This window comes from Quercus robur, chromosome 12 (genome assembly GCF_932294415.1).
Source record: "Quercus robur chromosome 12, dhQueRobu3.1, whole genome shotgun sequence".
Taxonomy (NCBI): domain Eukaryota; kingdom Viridiplantae; phylum Streptophyta; class Magnoliopsida; order Fagales; family Fagaceae; genus Quercus; species Quercus robur.
Window position 1 is genome coordinate 36,873,565 of NC_065545.1, and position 19,560 is coordinate 36,893,124.

The 19,560-nt window shown below is 34.3% G+C and overlaps 2 protein-coding genes and 1 long non-coding RNA gene across 3 annotated transcripts; all 3 read left to right on the forward strand.

Moving 5' to 3' along the window:
• The first annotated feature begins 117 nt into the window (after nucleotides 1-117).
• On the forward strand, nucleotides 118-6,024 carry LOC126709769 (uncharacterized). Its single transcript, XR_007649481.1, has 5 exons — nucleotides 118-367; nucleotides 612-1,024; nucleotides 2,300-2,365; nucleotides 4,588-4,674; nucleotides 5,605-6,024. It is a non-coding gene; the product is annotated as an uncharacterized LOC126709769 (long non-coding RNA).
• A 2,111-nt stretch (nucleotides 6,025-8,135) lies between these two features.
• LOC126708454 (uncharacterized) lies at nucleotides 8,136-9,779 on the forward strand. Its single transcript, XM_050408249.1, has one exon. It carries the CDS (start codon nucleotides 8,136-8,138, stop codon nucleotides 9,777-9,779), a length of 1,644 nt encoding a protein of 547 aa, XP_050264206.1.
• A 3,854-nt stretch (nucleotides 9,780-13,633) lies between these two features.
• LOC126708456 (uncharacterized) lies at nucleotides 13,634-18,088 on the forward strand. Its single transcript, XM_050408250.1, has 6 exons — nucleotides 13,634-13,781; nucleotides 14,986-15,290; nucleotides 15,412-15,633; nucleotides 15,737-15,829; nucleotides 17,584-17,685; nucleotides 17,780-18,088. Exons 1-6 carry the CDS (start codon nucleotides 13,634-13,636, stop codon nucleotides 18,086-18,088), a joined length of 1,179 nt encoding a protein of 392 aa, XP_050264207.1.
• Nucleotides 18,089-19,560: the final 1,472 nt, after the last annotated feature.

Below are 19,560 nucleotides of genomic sequence, written 5' to 3' on the forward strand. Positions count from 1 at the left end.
AATGCAACTTAGACATTTAGCTTGAGCTGCGTTTTCTTCTACATGTTTAGAGCTGTGTTTCTTTAAATGCGGCTTCAACTTTCAATATAAATTAAAAAAAAAAAAAAAATCCCTCAACGAAACACAAAAAATACCCTAACTCCACAAAACACTCTCAGACCACTCTCACCGATCCAACACACTCCCCTCACCGATCTCAGACCACTCTCACCGATCTCAAGCTACCTCACTTCCACCCTATCCGAATCCCCTTCCTCCCTCCGCTCTTCCTCCTCTCCGTTCCCTTCTCATCGATCGGTAGCACACACACACTCTCTCTCTCGAACTCTCAATCTCACTCCAAACACTCTTGCAAGGCCGACTAACAGTAAGTTTTTTAAAATTGTTTGTTTTGATTTCTGTTTTAGGGTTCCTATTTTTGGTTTAGGGTTTTGATTTTAGGTTTAGGGTTTTGGCCGTCGATCTAGGGTTTTGATTTTGGGTTTAAATGTTCAATTTAAATATTTGGTTTTAGATTTGGATTCAAAAAGTATGGCTAAGGAAATCAGGTTTAATTTGTGACTTTCTTTTCAATTCATTTTCAATTTTTTAACACGGGTTGCGATCCACAGATAGAGAAAGCAAAGTAATAAACCTTGCGATACATAGATGGGAAGGAGACAACATTGAGAGAACTACGACTGATAAGTTTTTCTATATGCTATTCAATTTGGTTGGATTGATTTTTATTTAGGTATTTGGGTAACAATAGGTTTTCATTTGATTTTTTGAAATTTGGGAATGGCGAAGGAGAGAGTTCTTCGTTCCCATTTATTTTTTCAATTTCTTGAGTTTTGTTTTGTCAATTACTGTTTTTTTGGTTAGAATTTTATTCCTGTTTGGCAGTTTTTTTTCTTCGTTTGCCACTGAAATTAATTTCTGGATTGTTTTTTTCTTTTTCTTCTGTTTCTTCCTCCAGTTGCAGAATATCGTTTCCCTATGCCAGATAATGACATTGGGACTTCTGCAATAAGAGAATTAAAAGGTACAGTTAGATTTTAAGATCCTTAATTCTTGCAAATATTGAAGTGTGCTATTTACATTTGAATTCACATGACTCAAATAAGAGCTCTTACGTACTCAAAAAACAATTCAATAAATTAAGGGTCTGATATGAAGATTGAAGACTACTTATCTTCAAACAAAAGATTCAAATATATATAATTAATAAAATAACTCATTTAATTTTCTCAATCAATTTGATAAAACTTTAGAAATACATCCTTTTCTTGTACTTTTTTTTTGTGCTAATACATCCTTTTCTTGTACTATGGAACATATTAGATCTATAGAATGATATTTGTTATATTAAAACCATTGAAATTGGTCAATACTGATGACACATTACCTTATCATAAACTGTCCCACTTTTATAATTACACTTTATTCAAATTTCATATTCTATCTTTCTAACCATCGATTGTTAAATAGCCAAGTTGACTAACTAACCTAAATGGTCCAAATTTTCATCATAAGGCATAAGAAAACACATGTTTGACTTTCACTTCTAGCTCAATTTTTTTGTTTTTTTTGTTTTTTTCAAGTTAAGCTATGGTCATCTTACTTGTTAAGTCAAAGGTGTCAATTTTCTTACATTAACTAACTATCTTTTCGTATGATACAATCCATAGACTAAATTGAACAGATTGGTATGAACCTAGAATGAGAAAACACTAAAATATAGTAGTACATAGTAGCCCCTATTATGGTGGGTTTGAAGCCAATAGCTTTCCTCATTGATAAGAATTTTTAGTTGGTTTGAAGCCAATATAGTACTACTCTCTGCATATTTCTTACAATTGGTTGAATCCAGATCATATAGCACATATATATAGTCTTCTACTACTGCATGGCACATGCATAAAGGTTGAACATTTTACATGGACCTAAACTATGTTCATTTATATGCTTCTTTCATGAATTTTTTTAGCAAACAGGCTTTATGAAATTGCTAACAAGGGGCTTTTCGAGAAGCACTGAAAATCAAACCAGTAAAGTTTCAATCAGTGTCTTATATTTCTATATTAATTTTCAAAACAAATAGTCAAATATATGCAATACTTTCCTCATGTCATCGATTGTAACAAAGCTTATTAATTAATCTTGCACACGCATGGTGACATAATACAGTTACATTCAATTTCACCGGTGAGACATTTCTGCCTCTTGTTTTTCATTTAGATTCTACTATTCCTTCTCTATTCGTTATCTCACTGTCTTTTTCTAATTTTTTTTTTTTTTTTGGTGTGTGATGTAGCAGGTCTGTGCGGGTCTGTCAGATTTGTGGGGAAGTATTTCATAATTTTAGGGACCCAATCACTCAAAGGTACGGGTCTTTTCCTTTTTTCTTTGTTCATGGATTACTATGAAATTGCTTGAAGTTTGCTATGTATTTTATGTAATGCAATTTGAAGTTTACTATGTGAGTGGCTTCAAAGTGTGTTTGGTTTAGGATTTTGGGGTTTCGAGTTTGCTTTGGCTGTGTTGGTATGCTTGTGCTGCTCTATGGTGTAGCCATGTGTCTTGCATTCATGTTTTCTCCCCTGTTTTCTTGGTCATTAGCTGAAAAGGAACAAACTTTTGGTTGTTGTTGTTGCTGGTTGTTGTGATTTGAATGTAACAGTATATGTGGTTTGAAAAAATTGTTGCTGTTTTGTGTTTGTAGTTGTTGTTGTTGTTGGTTGTTGTTGAGAATGGTTTGAATTAACAGGTGAAACTAATTCGAATTTAAGAGATTTTGCTTTTAAAAAAAATTAAAAAATAAAAAAACCTCAAGATCCCTAGCCGTTACTGTTGTGTGTCAATTGTTTTTTACTTTTTTTCTCCTTAATGGAAACTTTCACAAACTAGTGAAAAAATCGATGTACTTACCAAGGATCAAAGGAATCTTGATATCAAGAAGATGAGCAATGTAGTTCTTGACAATATGAGTTACTGCATCAATAGCAAAACATATACAAAAGAACATAAGTCTCAACGTATCTAAATAAAATGATTTGATAAGCTGCATAAGCAAAAGAGACTATAAACATAAAACAAGTTTGTAATCCTACCATAAAAACACAATAATTAATTAGACACATACACTTGACAGGTTAGCACCAAATGTAAATGAAAAGGCCCAAAAGTTAACATCTTGGACTTGAGAACTCAATGTTAGAGTTGATAATTTGGGATAAACACAAGGTGTCAAAACTACTAACAAAAATCTAGGCATAAGGGTGCATCTAGATATTAATATCTTTGTGAGCTCATAGTATATAACATCCATGCTTGTCTCTATTGGTTTCATTATTTTAAAAACTATTAACTAAGAATTTAAACCAAAAAACACTATGTAAAACAGCATGTCTCTTGACCAAATATAGTCATTGATCTCCCTCCGAGTAGTTCACATAATACAGAAAGGAGTAGGCCCAAATCTCATGAGATCTCCCTTTCTAATGTGCAATCACTTCAATCAAAGTCCAACCATCATCCAATGCATCCCAAATAAAGACAAAGTTAATAATTAAAACTCTCGGGCCATGACACAATGTAGACTCTTCCCTCTTTTATTCTCAAAATATTGATAGTCAGAATCTTTCCCAAAGCAGCTCCCCATCCAAAAAGGCTACTTTACGTTGCATACCAAATATTCCTTTATGGAATTCAACCACTAAAGGGCTTCAAGAGTCTCATAAAATGAAGAAAGCTCAAAACCACGTTTCTTAGATAGCCTCCAACACATTGTATCTTTATAATTCACTTGCTAGAAGTTTAAAGTGTAGTGAATCCAAAAAAAGGTGTCAATTGCATCTAACTCCCAATCTTGTGAAGGTCTTGCAAATCTAACATTACAATGTAGAGCTCCTTCACAAATCTTACAACGGAATTTTATTTAGGACATTAAACATGTTTAAAGTATATGAAAATGAAAGTTATAAGTCCCAAAATGAGTGTCATACATGGGTCAACATTGAGTGTAATGTCCTCAAGAGTTTAAAATACAAGTTACAGAAAATGGCAAAGATTAAGTACAGGTGTTCATGATGTCTCCCATAAAATTTTATTTATTTTTTATTTTTTTTATTGTTAAGTTACACAGAGTACCACCCATTTAAGCTAGAGCTCATTGGCATCTCTCTTATTAACTTCGATGGAATGAGAGCTTTTTGATTCTCTTTGTTTAGTTTTCTATTCTATTTGTTGAGTCTACATAATATGCTATCATAAGTTAGTCAAGTTCATCACATACTCTGCATAATTTGTAAAATAAATAAATGTATATCTGCTTATGCATGTTTAGTACCCCTCAGTAAGTTATCTACCAAACATTTTTTTTTTTGTTAGTCTATGTTGTACATCTTTTAATTTCTGAATTTATTGTCAATTGTTGCTTTGGGGATTGGATATGTTAATTTTGTTACTTATCTTTTTGAGGCTACTGCTTTTTTCTTTAACGTGGCTTTTCTTTTTCTCAAGATATTTTGATTTGATTCCCTGTATCTTACCAATTATGACATACATTATGTTTTTAAGTTTTTTCATTTGCTTTTCTTTTGACAGGATAAAGTTGGTAAGTTCTGTCTTCTGTGAAACTGGGCAAAGCTAAAAAAACTGTGATGAATCATGTTAAAGTTGTAAGGAAATTTGGTAAAAACGACTAAACTCTAGTCAGTTCCCATGCTAGATGCATTTTCTATGTTTGTTAATAGTTATGTCATTGTCTATTTAATATATATATATATATATATATATAGATAGATATAAATAAATTTTCTGTATAATAAATTGGGGAGGGTGTTGAAAGTGAAATTTCCTATTTGATGTTTTGCATTGTTCTTCCTTTTGTAGTCAAGATATATACTTAACGGTTTATGTGACACGTTATGTCTATACATGAATTTCATCTATAAGTGCTTTGTGAAATACTCCATCCATTGCATTGGTAATTAATATATGGAAAATATTTTATGTTAACCATTCATTCAGATATAGTCAATGTTTGTGTTTGCTCCCATCCTAATCAAAATAGTTTGGCTTGGTTGCAATTTAAATTTCTCTGCAACCTGACTAGTTGGATTTGTGTATAGGTTCATATTTTTGTAATTAACTAATAACCAACTTGAAGACAAACTTGAACCACACCTACTTAAGTTGGCTCACATGATAGTTTCTTAATTGACTAATTACTGACTGTTTTAAATATATATTTTCATGTAACAAAGATAATGTGCATTGTTATACAATGAAACTGCATACACCTTGTAATTTTCTTAAATCAAACAATTCATCAGGGTGCAAAAACTTATACATAACCCAATGACTTTAAAAAAAACATTTCAGATCAAAAGACTATGCAGCTTGGGTTGACGTATGTAATATTTAAAAGAGACTCAAAACACAGTTAAGGGGTAGTTTGGTACACTTATTGTGTATTCAGGGTGCTATCTGTATTATTATTTATTTATTTTGAATATAGTTTTTTTACTTAAAAAAAAGATCAGTGATGATTAATTGTTTCTATGAAGTAAAAGAATTTTGTATTCATTAATTAACATGTTCCTTACATATCTTTCACAGGTGATGTTGATCTCAAAGATTTGAAATTATAGGCAGAGGCACGAAATTCACTAAAACTTCCGGTCACTGTGCAAGAAAATCCAGACGCCTCTCAAAAGCCATTCACCTTCATTTTCTATCATTTTGTCTTGGTACCCACCCAAATCCCAAGCCTCTCCTTAGTTGTGTTTACTATCTTTCTTAATTTGATGCGTACTTGCATCTTTGTAAGTCTTTTTTTTTAATTGTTTTTTTCTTTTAATTATATAAATTAAGATTTGTATCATAGGACCGTATTTGAGACATATGTAGCCGTATTATACAAATTTTTAAAAGACATTTGTAAAACAAACACAGTTGGGACATACCCAACGTGCAGTATTGTATTGGAAAGAGAAGTGGTATTATATTTGAATGGGTGAATATCTCACTCTTGATATTGCATGAAGAGATGCCTGACTGTGTGTGTGTATATGCAACTTGAACTTCCTCTGAACTGAATAAGTTGGGAAGTACCTAAATATAGATATTATCACTTCATACATCTTCTCTTTTGACTAACTTATTTCATAAATGAAATAAAGTTTCATAAATTAAATTAATTTGAACCCTTCATACAACTTCCTTCTTGACTTAACGTTTTTCATAAATTAAATCAACTTTAAACTCCATAACAAAATGTGACAATTGACTCCCAACAAGTAATACCTAATTACATGGATGAATTAGGTTCTTTCCCGCTAATATAGAATCAACAAATCATATCGATTTGTTCGTAACAACTTAGACCAACTCTTGGAACCTCAAAGAAATGGGCAACAGTTTCACTTATTTTGGAAATTAAATATCACCCTACATAACATTTAGTATATGTGCCCTATTACAATTCTATACAAAATCAATTGAGTAAGCAAGATAACCCTTTTTCTATTCTATTTTGTCATTAACCAAAAATAAGTTCCCTGAAAATGAGTTCCAATGAAATAACAATTAATGATTCTTGTTGAGGTCAGCGGTGACATAAGTATGTAGTTGCAAATTTTTCTTACAAACTAAAATAAAAGTACTCATACTTGGTGTGTAATATAATATATATCTTTCTTATACATCTTACATGTGTACATGATTGTACTACATTGTGTACATATGGTCCAATTTTCTACAATTTTAAGCATTCTTGAGTTTCATTTTTGCTTCGTAATGGGGGTTTCAGGTAGGAAGACACTGAGCCATTTGTGATTCTTCATCTTCCACAGCTTGCTGAAGATAAGGTAGCTTTCTTTTCATTACTCACCTTGTGGGAAATGCACCTGGGTGTAATATTTGATTACAATTAAAATTTATTCCCTAATCTAGCTATAGTTGCCCTATAGTCGCGTTTCTTATAAATGTAGCTAAAACCCACCACATATATCAGTGTTTTTAAAAATGTAGCTATAGGTACCCTTTGTAATAAGTAATAAGTTTCACATGATCATAGCTGCATTCATTTTGACTGTCTTGTTTGTATGTTAAAAATACGACTATAGTTACAATAAGTGAGGCTTTAAAAAACTTTAAATCACCCAACATAGTCAACCTTTCTATTTAATTTATAAATTTGGAAGATTCGCAACACAAAATCTTAATTTTGTTGTATAATTTAATAGGCATAACAAAAAAATTATGATATATTACTCTTAATGAAAATAGTTATTACGTTTGCGTTATTGTTACATGTATGTTGTGACTTGTGAGGAATGCACAACCTTCTTAACAACCTTCTTGTAATTTATGAAAATGAAAACACTTCATAGTTCCTATATATGTCAGTAAACGTTTTCTTCCTCTTTCCATAATAACAGTAATTAATATTTGTGTAAATGTCATATTTACAGATGCAAGTGAAAGTAGTATTATAATAATGAACAATTTTAGGTTGAATCACCACTATTGAATCCACAGGGGTTATTCGGCACATATTGAGGAACATACAAACAGAAAAAAGATTTTAGCTTAGATTATCACATGTAGGAGACAACTTCTTTTTTGGAAATACTTATCTTGGTATTCTGGAGGTTGTAATTATTACAATTACATTCATATGTGATTTGTTAATATCTTATTCCAACAATTATGCTTAAAATATTCCAAACATATAACATTAAGTTATGCTTCATTTAGTGTTATTATTTAGAAAATTGAAAGTATAGGTTACTCTTGATGTAGTGTTATATATATGTTCTATGAAAATGTAAGCATAATTGGGTATGTTTGTTCGTAACAAATCACCTATAGGTCTCAAATCACCTATGAATCTAATTTGACAGTTTATTGGTTATGCATTACCAAATGTTGTTGTAGGTCAGATATTGTTTATCTTGTATAGTAATGGATAAAAGTTGGATGAAGAAGTAGAGAGGTTCAATGAAATATATTGAAGGTGTACTTAAATTTGTGGAATTTGCATCAAAACATGCAAGCGATGGGAAAATCTTTTGTCCTTGTACCAAATGTGTGAATATGAATTTGGTACTGCCAGGGGTGGCACGTGAACATCTCAGAGTAAGGGGATGCTTCAAAATTACACAAATTGGAAATGGCATGGGGAATTGGCAGCTGTGCCAACGGCCACTGAATGTGGGAGTAGTCATGTGCAAGACTCCCTAGAACAATACGGTGACTTTCGTGGGATGTTGCATGATTTGTGCCCCACGCATGGAATACCACCCGAACCAATGGACGAAGGTGAAACTGTGCAACAACCGGCTCAAGGTCCGAATGATGGTGCACAAAAGTTTTACAAAATGATAGATGATGTGGACAAATCTTTATATGCTGGGTGTACAAAATTTAGCATATTCTCTGCCATCGTTGTGTTGTTCCAGTTGAAGACTCTTTGTGGTTGGACGAACAAGTCATTTACTATGTTGCTTCAACTCTTGATGGATATGCTCCCTTCTGACGCTAAGTTGCCAAAGGACCATTATGAGGCTAAGAAGATAGTCCGATATTTGGGTTTGGGTTATGAGAAGATCCATACTTGTCCCAATGATTGTATGCTATTTTGGAAGGAGAATGTTAACCTCGAGGCGTGTCCTTGTTGCAAAGAAAGTAGGTGGAAAACGAAAGAGGCATCTGTTACAAGTAATAATGCCTCATCTAGTAAGGGAAAGAAAAAAGCTGCAAAGATCCTACGATGGTTCCCCTTAAAGCCAAGATTGCAGCGATTGTTTTTGTCACCCCACTTGGTTAGTTCTATGAAATGGCATGCTAATGGTCGTACAGATGACGGGGTAATGTGGCATCCTGCTGACTCAGATGCATGGAAAATGTTTGACACTATGCATTTACAGTTCTCGTCTGAGCCTCGTAATGCCAGACTTGGATTAGTTGCGGATGGGTTCAACCCTTTCGAAATGCTGAATACTACTCACAACACTTGGCCTGTCATACTAGTCCCTTACAATCTCCCGCCTTGGTTGTATATGAAACAGTCATCTTTGATTCTATCACTAGTTATTCCTGATCCTAAATTGCCAGGGATTGCGATAGATGTATACTTGCAACCCTTAGTAGAAGAACTAAGGGAATTATGGGATGTTGGAGTAGAAGCGTACGATGCATCTTCAAAAAATGTATTCCAATTGCGTGCAGCATTGATGTGGACCGTACATGATTTTCTTGCATACGCAAATCTGTCGGGTTGGAGTACGAAGGGTAAGTTTGCGTGTCCTTGTTGTGCCTCAGAGACCGACTCGAAATATTTAAAAAATGGCCGCAAATTCTGTTACATGGGACATAGGCGATGGTTGGGTAGTGACCACGAATTTCGGAAAGAAGATACTTTATTTGATGGATCTACTGATATGCGAGTGGCTCTTGTGCCACTAGTTGCGTCAGACATAATTGTGGACACTGAAAGTTTAGTTACACGTTGTCTGGGAAAGAAATGTCGAGAAAAATACAACAAAAGAAAGAGAGGCGAGGCAAACCAATGTGTTTGGAAGAAGAGAAGTATTTTTTTCACATTGCCTTATTGGAAGAATCACAAGTTGCGACACAATCTTGATGTGATTTACACGTTGTCTGGGAAAGAAATGTCGAGAAAAATACAACAAAAGAAAGAGAGGCGAGGCAAACCAGTGTGTTTGGAAGAAGAGAAGTATTTTTTTCACATTGCCTTGGAAGGATCACAAGTTGCGACACAATCTTGATGTGATGCATATAGAGAAGAATGTGATAGACAACATACTTGGCACTTTGCTGAACGTGAAGGACTGGACAAAGGACAATTACAAGGCACGCCTTGACTTGGCGGAAATGGGAATAAGGAGTGAACTCCACCTACGGCAAAAAGGTGATGATAAGTATATGATACCGTCCGCGTGTTTTCATATGACTGCATTGGAGAAAGATGGTTTCTTGCAAGTTTTGCGAGACGTAAAAGTGCTTGATGGATATGCTTCCAACATCTCACGCCGTGCCAACCTCAAAGAACATAAGATTTCTGGTTTAAAGAGTCACGATAATCACATCCTGATGCAACAACTCCTTCCAATTGCTTTACAAGGATCTTTGCCATCGCACGTTATTAGGCCTTTGCTAAAGTTAGCTTGTTTCTTTAGGAAAATTTGTTCAAAAACCCTTACGGTATTTGATATTACGAGTGCTGAGGCAGACATTGTAGTGACGTTGTGTGAATTGGAAAATATATTTCCTCCATCTTTCTTCACTGTGATGGTACATTTGGTCATGCACTTGGCTACTGAAGCCAAGATTGGTGGTCCAGTTTAGTACCGTTGGATGTACTCTATTGAGAGGTAAGTCATAGGTAATACATGTACAGTATGAGGTTTCATGTGTGCTTTGTAATAGCTAGTGTCAATTACTAACCTTGTCATGCGCATTATAGGTACTTCTCACGCCTTAAGTCTTACGTAAGAAATAGGGCTACTCCAGAAGGGTGTATTGCCGAAGGATACATAGTGGAGGAATGTTTAACGTTTTGTTCACGGTATATGGAAGGAGTTGAAACTATATTCTCACGACTCACGAGGACGATGGAGGAGTCAACAGGGGCGGTTTCAAGTGTGGCACTAGACAATAGGGAGTTGACCCAAGCTCATCGCTATGTGCTATTCAATTCTAAGAACATTTACTAGTTTCGTGAGTAAGTACTATGGACATCAATATAATTACACGACAATCCAATGTGTGCTACGTGTATTAACACTAATGCAATTGCCATCTCATGTAGGATGCACAAAAGTTTGACGAAGGACGAACTTCAAAGGGGCCACTGTCGTATATCCAATGCTACTATTCATAAGCACCACATGGAGAACTTTTGTGGCTGGTTTAGATCTCACGTACGCGTCATATCTTCAACTTCTTAACTTTGCAACTTTCCCATAAGTAGAATGACGGTACTAATTAGACTCAGTTAATTTGTTTGATTATATTAGGTGATGTCAATGACTGCTGTTGATAGGGAAAGAACTGGACTTATTGATACACTTATCACGCTTTCCAAAGGGTCATATACTTCAGTAAATCGGCTGAAACATTATGTCATAAATGGGTTAAAATTTAGGAGTTCGAATGTCGAGGGAAATAGAAAAACGCAAAATAGTGGAGTAAGTGTTGCCATTGAAGGTGGCAATACGTACTATGGTGTGTTGACAGATATTATTAAGTTGAATTATTCTGGCAATATCAAACATGTATTATTCAAGTGTAAATGGGTTGATGATCAAAATATGAGGGGATCTAAGACTGATGAGTTTGGGTTTCCTATGGTGAATTTTACTCATTCCGTATATGGTGGGGAGGAAATGGTGCATGAACCATATGTCTTGGCGTCTCAAGCTACATAAGTTTTTTATGTTGAAGATAAAAGGCACAAAGATTGGTATGTTGTCGTTAAAACGAAAGTCAGAGATGTATTTGATGCAGGTATTGGGCCCCATTGTGATGAGGATGACATGGATGAGTTTCTTGAGAACATCCCATACTCTCTCACTAGTCCTAATGTTGGTAAGGATGACCTTCGTTGGGGTCGAGATGATGTGGAGGGAATGACAATTGATGCCTCTATCATTGGCCCAAGAGATCTTCATGAAATGGACAACTTGGATGAGTGTGAGTTCATTGATGATGAGTCCAACGATGAAGATGACAACAAAGTCAATTACAGTGATGATGAGTAGTGTAATAGGATACTGCTGTTGTATGCGTAATTATGTTATAGTTATTATTGAAATTATAAGTTCTCATTTGTAAAGGCATATTGCGTGCAAAGTTTGACAATGTTGCAAATATATGTGGAAACTGTTATTTTGTCAAAACTGTTAAGAAATAAAAGTTTGAACATATAATCACTAATAGCATAGAGGTATCTTTCCGGTTCGTTCAGGGCTCCGCAGTCACTATGACTCTGGGTATGCCTTGAAAAGCACAACCTAGAAGGATCTAGACATTTCAAAGGGTTGTTATTGTGAATTCCTCCCTATGAGTCTATGACCCTATCCTCTTTCACAATTTGCCTACGGATGTCAATTTGTAATTGGATTTTAGGACTTATACATAGAAGTCTATTGGCACTTGCTAGAATAAAAATTTAGGTTCACCAAACATAAGATGACACTTAAATATATATGATATGGATTTGGATTAATCCATACCATCATTCTCCTTCAATATTTTTTTTCTTTTTTTTAAAAATTATCTTTTACTCAACTTGTTCACGGCAATCCCAATATGGTATATACAATGCGAATATATACTAATATATACAATGTGGATATATACTTTTTTTAAAATTTTTTTTTGATGAAAGACGATTACATTAAAACATAAGCAATTACAAAAAGGGCAGGACACAACCCCTTTTCATTTAAAATGAGATGGTCTATTTCTTACATGTTAAAGTTGTGATGAGAGAGAGAGAGAGAGAGTTTAATGTGATTAGGCCTATGACAAAAGTTCTTGATGGCTACATATTTGTTGTTTAAGTATATTTTTTATAATAAACCTAATACATGGTTTATATACTAGGTTTAACCCTAAATGATTAACCAAAGACTAAGTGGAAGTTAGTGTGCTTGTTATATACGTACAATGCCATACATCAACTTACAATAGGTTTTAGACCTCTAAGACCAAAATATCTTTAACATTGCATTTTCAAATTTTATTAATTCACAGATTTAAAGTTGAATGTAGTATCATATTATTTAGTCAGTTGTTATTTGTTGGTATACAACATAAAGAGTAAAATTTAATAAGATAATAAATGAAAGAGTGAGAGGATTAAAAAATAATGATAGAGGACAAAATTGAAAATGGATCGATAATTCTCATGTTAATTTGAGATAGTAGAAAAGGAGAAGGATAGTGTGAAAAAGAAATAAATTATTTATTTATATTTGGACTCACTATTTAGAAAATAAGAGTATTCTCGAGTTAAATAGATGGAGTGTTCCCCATTAAGGTGTTCAAGAATGGAAGGTTTGATATAGCCTTAATCAAGAAAAATTAAGTCATGGCATGATGATGTACGTAGTATGTACATGATTTAATTGTGATTGAGCATGACTAATATGTGATTAAGCTAACTCAAACAAAGTGGGGAGTGTGAAAATAATTTGAGTAGGAAATTAATAGGCTAAAATTAAACTTACTTCATTTACATAACAAAGTTGCTACAAACGAGACTAAATCTTTATCTATACTAAAAGAGAAAATTTTAGGGAAAAACAAACATGGTTTTGGTATGGGGTTGACTTGTCATTTTTTTTTTGAAATGAAGACTCTAGTTATACTTGTGTCTTTGTTATAGGATATATGTGTCCTCATGACTTAAGAATCAGATTGATACTGATATATAATTATCAGGTGAAACTGTTACTTCTTCATGTTGTTGTATATGTTACAACTGTTATTTTTTCGTGTTGTTAAGAAATAATAGTTTTAACATACATAATTATCTTTAATACAGTTAACAATTATTGGCTGTGCTTGTTAACCATTTTTCCTCTTTGTGTTGTAAAAGGTGTTGGACGCAAGAATGGGGAGGAAACGTCAGTTGCGACTTGTTTACATTGGGCAAGGATCGTCACACTCACAACAACGGGTGGAGGCAGCTGATGAGGAAGCCCACATTTCTGAGGACGCAAGATCGGTGGCAAGTGACGATGATGAGACACTGGCTCCAGGTATTGGTCATGTTTTTGAATGTAAGGTTTGATGTTTATTATTGGATGGTTGGATCAGTTGTAATAGCTATAGGAATTCATTGGGTTCACATTTTTTAATATTGTAGGATTTATGTTTTGCAATTTCAATTATGAGTTGTTGATTTACAAAAACTAATAATATAATTAAAATATCTAAATATATTCAGTTTGGTCCGTTTGGTCCATTCATTTCCTTTGGGTCCAATTTGGTCGATTTTGGTCTATTCGGTTTAATTTGGTCTGCTCAGTCCATTTTGGTCCTACAGTGTCTACCTCAGTCCTTAGGTCCACTATGGTCCATTCGATCACTTCGGTCCAATTTCATCCACTTTGGTCCACTCCGTCCACTTTCATCCATTCAGTGTACTTAAGAATGATCAAAGATAAGTTCGGGTTGAAATTATATATTCTAAATCCTAATTTATTAAGGATAAATGAAGGCAACCCAAACGAAGCATGGTTGCTCATCTTTTCAACAGCTACGTAAGTGCATGCTTCTTTAAAGATGCAAAATTAACCTAAATCAAAATAAACTCACAAAATCGCATGATAGAAGAGTTATCATAGTTTCATTTTCCTTTTATGCGTTATAAGTGCCAAGATATAGTTTTGGTTAAGTGCTCTTCCTTTGTAGGCCAAGTTACAACCTTTCTATGGGAATTATAAGTTACTATTAAGGAGAACTGGTTGCAGGTTGTTATAGAGGGTAATGCGTTACGAAATGTGTGGATTGCCGTTTCTTAATGGGTGAACAAGTTGACTGGTCGATTACTCACAGTGCCAATAGGCATCTAGGTTCATGAGGGGTAGTATGAAGAAGTCTCATACATTTATGAAGTCACGAAAATACATTATAATAGTCATTATAATTATAATGCAAGTCAGCAAATGTTCTCAACAATTAACTTGTTCTAGTAACGGAGGTATTGGTTGTTTGTGACCTCATACAATCCAAAGTCATCAGAATATGTTGCTGTTCCTAAATGATTGAAAGTTACACTTGCACAACAAGTGGGTTACATGAATGCGTGGGAGAAAGGCCTAAATTTACTCATGTTTTGTTTAAATGAAATCGTAAACCTTTTATTATTTAAGTTGGTAGATGCATAATTTTTGCGTGGTGTGATATTTTTCACTAGTTGTGAGCTTTGTTAAATCAGTCCTAATATTGGTGGTCTTGTAGATACAGATGATTATGTTCAAACCCCAGCACAAGTACAAAATCCAGCACCAGTACAAAATCCAGCATCAGAAAATAGGCCTGGAAAACGTGGGAAAACAAGGTTGGCTGACATATGGGCAATGATAGGTGAGTACAAAATCCAGTTGCCGTTAAATGATGAAGGCCAACCAATTGATGATGACGGGTCTTTGTTCGTTTGGTGGTTGGGCTCGTTTTGCAAGAATGGCCTATTATGCTCGCTTTCGCCTGTTGGGTGGCCAAGCGTCCCTCAAAAGTTTAAAAATGATTGTTGGACGGAGATTGAGGTAGTATGGAAATGAAATATTAGTTATTTTTCTTTACATCTGCTGTCCTAATTAAATGTCATATTCAGTCGTTGTTCTAATTAAAATACTACATTTTGCTAACTCCACTTTTGCATTTCAGCAACGGTATATAATTGATCCCACTATTGTCAAACCACCCAATCAAATGGGATGGGCAATGCATCAGCTAGGAGAACTGAGGAGAAATCGCATGACTAAGTTGAAGAAGGATCACAAAAAACCTGGGCTGTCACGTGGACAAGTATTGGCTAGTCAACGGCCTGGGGTTATCACAGCGCACTGGACGGAGATGGTTGACTATTGGTTCAATGACAAAACTGAGGTACTGCTACTTTCTTTGTCGATCTCATGTTCATGGTAATTTAGTCAAGAGATGTTTTGTTTTTTTTATTTATTTATTTTTTTTTATGGTAATGTGGTTGCAGACATTAAGTATCAAAAACAAGGCGAGTCGAGGTGAGCAGGAAGACATAGCAAGATCTGGGGCCAAAAGTCTTGCTCAAATTTCTGCTCAAATGGTAAGAAATAAACTTAGAATTCATAAATGCCTACATGATGTCCCCTGATATTTTGAGGTGCTATTTACCAAGTTAACCTCATTTCATATGTTTTAGGAATAAGGATAAGTTAGTTAAATTATAGGTTTTTTTGTAAGTAAAAAATGCAATACATAACTTTATGCATCCTTTTAATATATAGAGATGACTTTGTTAATCCTCTTAATATATAGATATTAAGCGGCCACTTAAGGAGAGTAATTTCCATTCCTAACATGATCCCAGCCTAATTATGCATGTCTATAAATATTCAATATCACCCAAACATGATTAAATGACAATCACACAAGCTTGCTATTTATTATAGCGACTAGAAGCATAAAAACAATGAAATAAAAAGGGATTTATAGAATAGGATTTAAAACTAAGGAGAAGCTTTGGAATTGATGAAGGATTATTTATTTGGAAATTATCTGAATTGATTTGGGAGAGAGTTTGGGTGATAATTTTATGGAATAGGAATAACAAATTTTCTCTTACATACCATTGAGTCATTGTCCTTTATATATATATATATATATATATATTTTTTTTTTTCTATGAAAGTCATGAGGTACAAATTATGCACAGTTGGTCAGTATGTAGTTCATGAACACCATTTTGCTTGTTCTTGATACAAATGGAAAGTTTCTGTAACGTACTTTCTAAATGTACCAACTTTGGATCATTTTATGCTATGATAAAAAGAAAATAGTGTTCCTTAACATTTGGATTGCCTGTCTTTGTTTTATGTATGTACCGGAAGAGAAAGTCTAGCAAAGTTTGCTTGTGCACTAGTTCAACCTAGAATTTAAATTTTGATGCCCACTAGCTCACATGATAGATTATGCGTATGTGGTTTGCTGAATGTTACAGTTTTTCACCTAGTGTAGATCAAAGAAAAATTATGGTTGCCAAATATAAAATGGAGTCCTAGATCGTTAGTTCATAGAAACCATCATATGTCCCCTCAAAATCTTGACGTGCTTATCTAGGATCTAATCGTAAACAACTCTTGTAGCTGCAACTTAGTAAAATATAGAGACCATAATCTCCACGTTATCTAATTATCCAAGACAACTAAATTTAGTTTTAAATAAAATTCTATATGAGAAAAAGAAAGGAAATTCCTATAATTGACGTCATTGATGTTAAGGTGATCATTCATCCATTTGATTTCAAACTGTTGCTATACACAAGCAAAAGCTTGTTTTCATTATAGCTAACTTTAGGACAAATGGAACATGTGCCAAAGAAGATGTTAAGAAGGATAGTGATTCAAATGGGAAGTTTTATATGTTTATTTTTTGTCATCCTTGGTGCAAATATTTTCCGGCAAATCATCGAACATAACATTGGATTAGTTGCAAATCATAGAGAAACATGCCTAGTTTACTAAGTCCGAACATTTTAGATCACCAATGGGTAATTTGTGACAATTTGTGTGCAAAGTGGGCATCTCAATCTTATCTCAAATAAAGTGTTATTATAGAAAGTCTATGATGCCTATTTTCTAAATCTCCATGTCATCTTTATTTTTAATCTCTTCATTTAACAACCCCACGTGTATTTGGAAGGTAGCTAAATCCTCTCATTTTCTTACTACTCTCTCAGCTTTATCTTTATTTGACTAACTTTGCTATGTTATGACCATTTCATTGTGGACTTGTGTTAATTGTGGCATAACAACATTAAATAATTAGTGTTTATTGTAATTATGTTTGTTCATCATGTAGGCGAAAGATAAAGGGGCGGCAGTCGAACGCGTGGATGTATTTCAAAAAGTATACCGTACCAAAAATGGGGTTACTGTTAGTGACCGTGTGCAAGATAAGATGGTAAGGACAATTTAATCGAATTGAATTTTAGTGTATTTTGTGTTTGTATTAATTATGGTGTGTAATATGTTGTTTGGTTCTTGTGGGAAAACAGGATAGGATGGCAGTACTTTTGAATGAACAGGACATACGACTACACGGAGAGATTGGTAATGGAATCCTCTTGTCCAACGACGACGCGTATGCTCGGGTGATGGGTCGTCCAGAGCACCCAAGTCGTGTACGTGGGGTAGGTTTTGGAATCACCCCATCAGGAAGAAGTGCCAGAAACGTATCACAGTTTACCTCGACTAGTACTCTGTCGTCAAGCAGAACTCACGAAAGGATGTCAGAGTTGGAGACGAGTCATGAAGAGCTTAGGGAGGCACTAGCAATTTGTAGGGGGGGAAGTAGCTTAATCTGAGACGAGGCATAGGGAGGAACTAGCTCAATCTGAGGCAAGGCACCAAGCACAAATGGCTGAAATGATGGCGTCGATGAGAACCATGTTTGAGCAACTTAGCCAGGGGATGTGTGGTATAGGTCCTTCTCAGGTACTAAACAAATGTTATTTAGCCAAAAACTTAATATCTTGCACACGCATTGTTATGTGATATTAATATGATGCCTTTAATATATTTTAGGGTAGTGCTTGATGGAAATGAAACTGTGAATCCTGAGGTAAAACAAAATTTCTCTACAAACAGTAGCCTACATATATACATTCCATGCTATGATGGATAAACTATGAACCTCAGTAGTCAGTACAGGAGGAAAGAAAACTTTCTGCTGGTGAATATGTTATAAAATCTCATAATGCAATTGTATTATTGTAATATAAGTTGATTCAAGACGCATTTCAAAGGTGTATATCAGTATCGCATTCTTATTTGTCACCTGAAACATGAAGAACACAGTTTCTTGGCATATTCACATCTAGATCTCCATGACTAGACACATGCAAAATACGTAATGTAAAGGAACAAAACAATTTAAATTATCAATGTCAATAATGTATTGCTGAACTTGATTGAATTCGAAGTTTTGACTAGGTTGTTTTAACGAATAGTTGAACTATTGCTTAGTCTTCCTCTCATGTTACTCTTTGTATTGTTTTTTTTTAATCCAAATGAGCTCTCCCTCATAACATTATTCTCCCAAATTGCTCCATTGTGAGGCCTTTTGATACAAATGTGCATCTAAGCATTGCCGAATTACAATTTCGAATTCATGTTTAGAGTATTATGTATTGCAAGCAAAAATTTGGCAAAGTTAACTTGACAAAGAATAATTTGTGTAGTTTTACCATGAAGTGGACAAGAAAGCAAACTGCTTGCTGCTTGTGGCTTTTTGAGAGCAATTTAGAATGTAAAAAAATCCTTCTAGTATATTTTTCGTGATGTACAAAAATCCTTGTGATGTAAAAATGGGAACTTGTTTATTTCCTTTGTGATGTTTATGGAACTTGTGATGTAGGAATGGGAACTTGTTTATTTCCCTTGTGATGTTTATTATGGAACTTGTGATCTTGGGATGTGTTGTGAAAGCAGGGAGTTGCGATGTTGTGAATAGCAGGAAGTTGAGAAAACAGGGAAAAAAAATTAAATAAAAAAAAAAAAAACTATAGCTGCGTTTTTAAAACGCGGCTATAGGTTGTTCCAATGTCGCCAGAAAAGAATCTATAGCTGTGTTTAAAACGCAGCTCAAACTGGGTCTATAGCCGCGTTTTTAAAAACGCAGCTATAGGTTCAAACTTATAGCCACGTTTCTCAGAAATGCCGCTATATGGCAGCTTTGAGCTGTGTTTTAAATGCGGTTATAGACTCTTATTCAGCTACCTTGAAACAACCTATAGTTTAAAACGCGGCGCGGTTAGAAAATGCGGCTATAGGTCAG

What these genes read in the sequence shown, in the direction of transcription:
- LOC126708454 (XM_050408249.1), top strand. Translation starts at nt 8,136, where the DNA reads ATGCTTCAAAATTACACAAATTGGAAATGGCATGGGGAATTGGCAGCT.
- LOC126708456 (XM_050408250.1), top strand. Translation starts at nt 13,634, where the DNA reads ATGGGGAGGAAACGTCAGTTGCGACTTGTTTACATTGGGCAAGGATCG. An exon ending in TGATGAGACACTGGCTCCAG is followed by an intron (nt 13,782 to 14,985) that starts GTATTGGTCATG and finishes GTGGTCTTGTAG; the next exon opens with ATACAGATGATTATGTTCAA. An exon ending in CTCAAATTTCTGCTCAAATG is followed by an intron (nt 15,830 to 17,583) that starts GTAAGAAATAAA and finishes TTCATCATGTAG; the next exon opens with GCGAAAGATAAAGGGGCGGC.